General features: G+C 34.8%; 1 protein-coding gene across 1 annotated transcript; it reads left to right on the top strand.

Annotated features, from left to right (window-relative positions):
- The first annotated feature begins 5,973 nt into the window (after positions 1 to 5,973).
- LOC139500482 (uncharacterized) lies at positions 5,974 to 6,573 on the top strand. Its single transcript, XM_071289221.1, has one exon. It carries the CDS (start codon positions 5,974 to 5,976, stop codon positions 6,571 to 6,573), a length of 600 nt encoding a protein of 199 aa, XP_071145322.1.
- The last annotated feature ends 1,476 nt before the right edge of the window (positions 6,574 to 8,049 follow it).

The following is an 8,049-nucleotide window of genomic DNA, read 5'->3' as shown; positions in this document are numbered from 1 at the left end:
TTCATTTGCGTAGGATAAAAAGTAAAATAACCACCATACCGAACTACAAGGAAAGCAAAACATAAAATTCCTTATCATATACATGTAGTTAAATCAAAAACTCAAACACATCAAACGAATTGAAAACAGCGTCATATTCCTTTCTTGGTACAGACATTTCCTTATGTAGTAAATGGTGGATTGAACCTGGTGTTATAGCTTTCTAATCCTGTCACTTATAACAGTTACGTAAATTTCCATTATATTGACAATGCGTGATTGTAACAAACAGACATAATAGATAACAATGTGAAAAATAGGGATACGACAGTCAACATTGTTTTATAATTTTGTTCACTATAAAACAAACAAAAATGTTAAAAAACAAAAACAAAAAACAAAACAAAAATTGCATAAAGACAAAACAGATAGGCAAAAGTTAAAGACAAGAATACAAAAAATGACATTAGCACAATAACATAAAAAAGGACAACACGTTCTTTGACATAACCATGGTTCTGACACGTGTTACGAAAATGCCTGTACCAAATAAGGAATAGGACAGTTGTTATCCATTCGTTTGATATGTTTGAGCCTTTTATTTTGCCATTTGATTAGGGACTCTCTGTTTTGAATTTTCCTCGAAGGTCAGAAATTTTGTTATTTAACTTAATGAGAAACAGCTGCATGCTCCTGAATACCGAATGAGTTGGGAAATGTATTGGGAAATGTATATTTCATATGCATGTGAAGTTGATATATAGCTACTAAGGTCGGGAAAAGTGATAATTTCAAACTTTAAATCGTCTAGTTTGTATCGATTCTCCAACTGAGATGACCGCGTATTCGATGTATAGGTCTATAAATGACGCAGAGGAAGCCGTGTCTGTTGTTTCTTTAATTTTTAGTTCTATAGGAAATATAAATGAAACCCAATCGGAAACGTTTGGATTGTTAATAAAGAGAACATCACCAATGTATCTGAATATGAAATTTAATGATCTGACTTCTTTGCGCTTTTTGTTTTTAACAAGTGACTGAAGGAACTCCGACTAGCATGAAAATTAGAACAGGTCGATAAGGAGATGTGCACAGTACGTTCCCATATCAATGCCGACAATTTGTTGAAACAGTCTAGCTCCAAAGGCAACACATATGTTGTCAATAAGAAACTACAGCATACGGATCACTTGTTCCTCTTTGCTATATGTTTTGCCTTTTTGTTCACCACTATTAACAAAAGACTAATAGTCATTTCGTATCCTAACCTTTTCGTAACCCCCCCCCCCCCCCCATTTCGTATCGTAGCAAAACACATTACCTTGACCAATTTGTACCTTATGGAATACTAATATGTATGCCATTTCGTACCTCGTCGAAGGTTTATATGTTAAACCATTTCGTACCTCGTGGAAGATTTATATGTATGCCATATCGTACCTTATGGAAGATTAATATGTATGCCATTTCGTACCTCATGGAAGGTTAATATGTAATACCATTTCGTACCTCAAGGATTTATATGTAATATCATTTCGTACCTCATTGGAGATTACTATGTATGCCATTTCATACCTGATGGAAGGTTTATATGTAATACCATTTCGTACCTCAAGGATTGATTTGTAATATCATTTGGTACCTCATGGAAGATTAATATGTAAGCCATTTTGTACCTCATAGAAGATTGATATGTAATACCATTTCGTACCTCAAGGATTTATTAAATAAAGTCATTTCGTACCTCATGGAAGATTACTATGTTTGCCATTTCGTACCTCATGGAAGATTATTATGTATGCCATTTCGTACCTCATAGAAGATTTACATGTATGCCATTTCATACCTCATGGAAGATTATTATGCATGGCATTATAATTTTATGTGTTACTTGTCTTGATAAAAACTGTTTCGTAGACGTATACTCCACATGCGCTTAATAAACAATTACGCAATCATGAATAATTAAAAAAACAAACAGACTTAATAAATATTTTATTGTACTGTTGGTATGCATATACAAACAATATAAACAATATAAACAGAAAGCACTAAGCACTAATAAATACAATCCTATAATGCAAAAATGACAAACAAGCATATATATGAAGCGTTGTAATTTAATTGCAATACTCATAGAAGAAGACCCTATGTCAATACTAAACGAATAACAATGAGATGAAGAACAACGATCAAGAGTTGTTGACGTATTTCTAAACTATGTTGAAGTCCTACCTTTAATTACAAAGTGATTAAAATTTCATCTAGAGTTGTCTCTCTTTATCTGTTGTTTTACAGTAATTCACAAATACCAAAATTAACATTACACATACTTTCTGTATATTATACTCATTTGTGTAGAGGTTCCATCCTCTGTTTTTCATTTATAAATTTTACTACTAATACAAAAACAATCCTTTGAATTAAACATACATTTTATTACACCAACTTGTATTTACATTTTCATGACTAGAATATACATTTTTACTTTGTGGCATTACTTTGGCTACAGAGTATTTTATAATATTTTGTTTAGGCGCCAGGGTGACTACCGATTACCGGGGAAAACACTCGTATTACCAATGCTCCAGTTATTAGTGCCCCACCTGTTGGCAGGTGTAGGCCTCCCCTCTATAAGATGAGGTGGAGGAGGTCCAAGAGTTACCCATCTGTACCCATCTGTAGACCCCACCGTTACCACTAACCACATTTTTCAAACCTGCAAATTGTAGAACTTGTCAGGCCCAGAGCAAGGGCCGAGTGAAATAATCCCCCAATCACTACCAGTCTCCCTTGACCGCCACATGAGAGCCCCAGTCAGCTACCAAATCTGACTGGGGTTCTCACCTCCACAAAGTTCTCATAATTGAATCATTGGAAAAGTTAATTTTGTTGTGCGTTGGAATGACTCAACCCCCCCCCCCCCCCCCCCCACCTTGTATATTATTTAAGAAAACCTGATTTCCAGTTTGTAACAGATTAGTTCCATCTGTTCTGTATAAAGACACTTCACTTGCCCTAATGTTCTCATGTAATATAGCTTTCCCCCCGTTTTCTATTACAAAGTGTTTGACCACTGAATTCACTCTTTTTGTCTTCTGTTCGATTATTGCACCCGCATTCAAGGGGGCAAAATGCCAGTATCTGCGCTGTAGCATTACAGACCATATTATAATAACATTTTTAAATAAAGCCTTGTAACGTAGGATAGAACATTTTACATTTTCCATTAAACACTTTCCTGTCAATTCTAAATCTGTCAAATCATTAGCTCCACAGTGAATTATTATAAAATGAGGAGAAGGTAAAAATTTTCTTTTTGCGTCCAGTAGGGAGTCCAAATCTTTAATCTGTAAACCAGGTTGCCCAATCCAGTATGTTGTTACACCTTTTGACCCCAGTCCTAGTTTGTTCCTACCATATTTCTTCGCCTCTACGTTGGCCCAATGAACAAGGGAACTTCAAACAATCCATAAAATCTTGGGACCTGTGAAAACCTTTAGCTTGTTAGCTTTTTGAAAGTAGAAAATTGTAACCTAATATAGCGAGAATAAGCATGCGATTTCCATCTGCCTAATCTCATAATGACCTCCTCTGAGACCCCCTGCCTGGCTAGTTCCGTGGCTCCCCCAATTCTAAAACTATGTGACCTAAAATGGCCTTTACTAATATGAAGAAAATGTAAAGCTTTTTCCAGTATACTACTGAATTGGTATCTAGTTAAAGGCATACTAGTATAATGGATAAACAAATCTGTATTGTTACAGGTAGGTCGTACCTTTAAATATTCGTTAATGAGTCGTACCGGACAGTAGTTTTTTTCCGTTCTCAGCTATCAACAAAGTAACAGACTTTCCCTTTTGGTCAGTTTTTGACCACCTTACTCTTAGCTCCAGGACTTTTCTCCTAACTAAAATATCAGAAATTGTTAAGTTGGAGCCATTTATAACAGACTTGGATTTTGAAGTAGTGATTTCCCCTACTCTTAGCAAACCAAAGAAGGCAACAGAAAAAACTGCTTAAAATAAAGCAGCTTCATATTTATTCTTACATACTTTATCTAAACAACTAATCATATCTGATAACAATTGCACTGTAATTGGAGCTACAGGCTGCAACGCCCACGCACCCACACGAATATTTGATTGAATTAAACCAGATTATTGAAAATATAAAAAATTTATAATCTCAATTAATTAAGTGTGTGCTTAAAATATTTCACCTGTTAGAACTTTTTAAAATTTACCAATTAGTCATCTTAACCCAAGAAAAAAAGAAAGGAGTGATAAAAAAATATTGGATTCAGACTCAGGACTATTAAATTTATTTTTACTAGGTTTAAAATGTAATACTTGTTTCATATATATTTTTTTCCCTTTGCTTTAACTTTAAAATCTTTCCTATGACATAATTGTTTGTTAATTTTTTTTACTGTTGGTATACATATACAAAACAATATAAACAGAAAGCACTAATAGTAAGTTTTACAATCCTGTAGTGCCAAAATGGCAAACAAGAGAATAGCTATACAAGAGATCTTCTGCACTAAATTTGAACCTTTAATAGCAACTATTGTAGAACTGTTATTAAAAAATTGGTGAAGATATTATTTTTTAACATTTGAATGCCTATTGATTATCATTTATCATACAAGGAAATTCAAACGCACTTTGAACATAGCATACACAAGGCGTCCACAGAGACGTAGAAGGTGGCTTACATAAATCTCCCCATTAACACACTTCTGCCAGTTGTCGAACGATGCTTTCTGTGTTGTACGAGCCTGCTTTCTTTGCATCTTCTTCAGTTAACCCTCGGATACTAGTTGGATTCTATTGGGAAGTAGGCTTGCTTCGTCGTGAGGTAGGGGTGACAAAGTGTATTGTTGGTGCGTGTTGGTCTCATGAAGACAGGCCAGGACTTCATCGGCCAGACCTTGCTGCTCATCCAGGTACGGCTGATGTAGTTTACAAGCTCATGTAACTTTAGTGACTCCTGGTCTAGCTGGTCTTTCAAACGTTGAAACGCTGGTAAGATATGTGCATGCGGTAAAAAACATAATGCAATGAATAGTCGAACGTATACACACCGTCACAGACACGAATGAAAAGGAAGAAACGACCAGTACGACTACATGTTGTTCGGAATCAGAACATGCAGATGGTGTCAAAGCCAGAACATTATCTGAAAAAGGACAACAATACGAATTTGATATTAAGCTTGTCCATAGTTACGGTGGCTTAAATCGTCTCTCTGAAAACATTATTGATCTAATAGTAGACAAAGCACTATATGATACCATTAAAGGGAAGTATTCAATATGGATGGACAAATATGAGATGTTCATAGAACAACACCAAAACATTATGCACACGATAGGTCACGAGGACGACAAAGAATCATATATGATGGTTTTCCAAGAAAGAGATGAATCTTTACGCGAGATCAAGAGATAAATAGAAAATTATTTCAACGCTATCCGCGAAAAAAATAAACAAACACAGAGGTCAAAAAGTGTAATTAGTAAACGATCATCACTTTGAAGATCAAGTATATCATCGCAAAGGTTAAAAGAAGAACAAAAACGAGTTGAATAAGAGACACAATTGACAGCACTAAAACGAAAGAAAGACATTGAGTTAGCTAAGTTAAAATTAAAATTAGAAGAAGAACTGCAATTAGACACAGATATAGCAATAGCAGATGCAAAAACAAAGTTATTGGACAAGTATGAAAACCTTGAATTAGAATGAAACAGTTCACACGTTTCTAAAGTAGAATCAAAACCAAAGAAATCTGACATTGTACAAAAACCAGCAGTGAATTATAACGTAATGGCAAAATCGTGTGTACCAAAGAACGAGATTAAAGAAGTACTCGATATTAGACCGGTTAAAGCAGTAAATGTCAATGAAATTGTATCAACCGCAAACAACCCACATTTGCTAGAACCTAAAAATGAACCTAATATGACTGTGATATCCAGCATTCAACATGATGAAAATAAGAATACAGGCTAATACAGTATATACTAGTATGTCTGCTGCAGTAGTGAAACACTTACATAAACCTACACCTGAAATTAAGAAATTTGGAGGGAATCCATTAGAATACAGAAAGTTTTATAGACAACTTCAGGCAAGAATAGTTGCAAATACAGATAACGAGGAAGAGAAAATTACTTATTTGGAACAATTTACACATGGCGAAGCAAGCAAAGTAGTAAGTGAATTCAGCCATTTAATAGGCGAACATTCATATAGTGCAGCAATCAAACAATTAGAAGAAAGATACGGAGATACAGAAGTTATTGCACATGCATTCATTAAAAGAGCACTAGAGTGGCCTACCATACAAGCTGGAGATTCAAAGCCACTTGATGATTTCTCTTTATTTTTGATTGAATGTGAAAACGCAGCTGAAAGCATGGAAGCTATGCGTATTCTTGAATACTCAGAGAACATTAAACGACTAATGATTAAATTACCATTCTACTTTCATGATCGATGGAGAAATGAAGTAATGCTAACAAAGGAAAAGAAAGAGTCCGTTACATTTACACATTTTGTGCAGTTTGTGATACAGGAAGCTTAAAAGGCCAATGACCCAACTTATGGTAATATAGCGGTTTCTGCAAAACAGAATAATACAAGAAACCAGAAGGCTAAAAATGTGACTGATAACAAATCGAAACAGACTCAAAGGATGAGCCTTGCCACAGATAATAAAAACGAACATGATAAGCATGTAAATGAACTGAAATGTATCTACTGTGGAATCTGTCATAAATTGGAAGATTGCAAAAGCATACTATCTTTGAGTATTAGAAATCGTTATGAACATTTAAAGAGCAAAGGTCACATTGTTTTTGTTGTCTGAAAATAGGACACATTACAGTTAACTGTAAAATGCGAGCCACATGCCTCATTTGTAACAAAAGACATCCGACTTTACTTCAGGACAAAAATAAAGTACCAAGAAATATTACACCAATGAAACAGAGTGAGAGTTCGACAGAGGTGGTAAACAAGACCAGCGCATGCATATCCTGTATCCTGCTTTTATTGGAAGCGAACGGATGAATTTGAATCATAATTTATGTTGCAGTTTATTTTTGCGGTCCCCATAAAAATTATAATATGCTTTTATTGAAAAGTAACGTGAGCAATATAAAGGTACATATTTGCATGTGTAATTAATAAATTATCGGCTAAAACACTAGTTTGTACATTGTCGGAAAATATAACATGGATGTATAGTTGTTACAAAAAAGGAGACAATTAGGCTCTGCAAACATCGCCTTTCTCTCTCATTTAAATTAAATAAATAAATGTTACATATTCAGACAATACTCCAATTTTGTATCTCTTAATTTAAAAAGGAAGATTGTAAGGGGAGGTGTTCCCATACGCGATAGACTGTGTACGGCAAGCTACACAACTTATATTTAGTTCGCACGAGTTGCGGTTCGTGTTGTTTATTCTTTAGTTTTCTATGTTGTGTCACTTGTACTATTGTTTGTCTGTTTGTCCTTTTCATTTTTAGCCATGGCGTTGTCAGTTTATTTTCGATTTATGAGTTTGACTGTTCCTCTGGTATCTTTCGTCCCTCTTTTGTCAAAAAATCATTTACAAGAAATATATAGTATCCTGTGACACCTAAATTACCTTTTTAGTCGGTCTTTGAGAATCATTCACTTAAGAATACTGTTAAATTATACTGCCTTTCACATCTATGATATACACCTCATAATACAAAATTATACGAAAGGACTATTGTTGCATTGAGTGTTCCTTAACATTTTATTAAGCATTCATTTAAAAGCCCTCGAACTTTACCCTTTGGTCCATCGCACTTTAGCGTGATATACCATCGTACTTTAGCGAACAAACAACGACCACACTTTAGCGTGAGACACCATCGTACTTTAGAGTAGACCATCGCACTTTAGCGTGACGATCGCACTTTAGAGTGCCATCGCACTTTAGTGTCCTCCATATTTAATGCGTTTCCCTCAGTTTTAGATTGTAACCCGGATTTGTTTTTTTTAACCATTTATGAGTTTCGAAC

Source organism: Mytilus edulis, chromosome 13, assembly GCF_963676685.1.
Source record: "Mytilus edulis chromosome 13, xbMytEdul2.2, whole genome shotgun sequence".
NCBI lineage: Eukaryota > Metazoa > Mollusca > Bivalvia > Mytilida > Mytilidae > Mytilus > Mytilus edulis.
The sequence above is the reverse complement of the archived record's forward strand: the minus strand, read 5'-3'. Positions and strand labels throughout refer to the sequence as shown.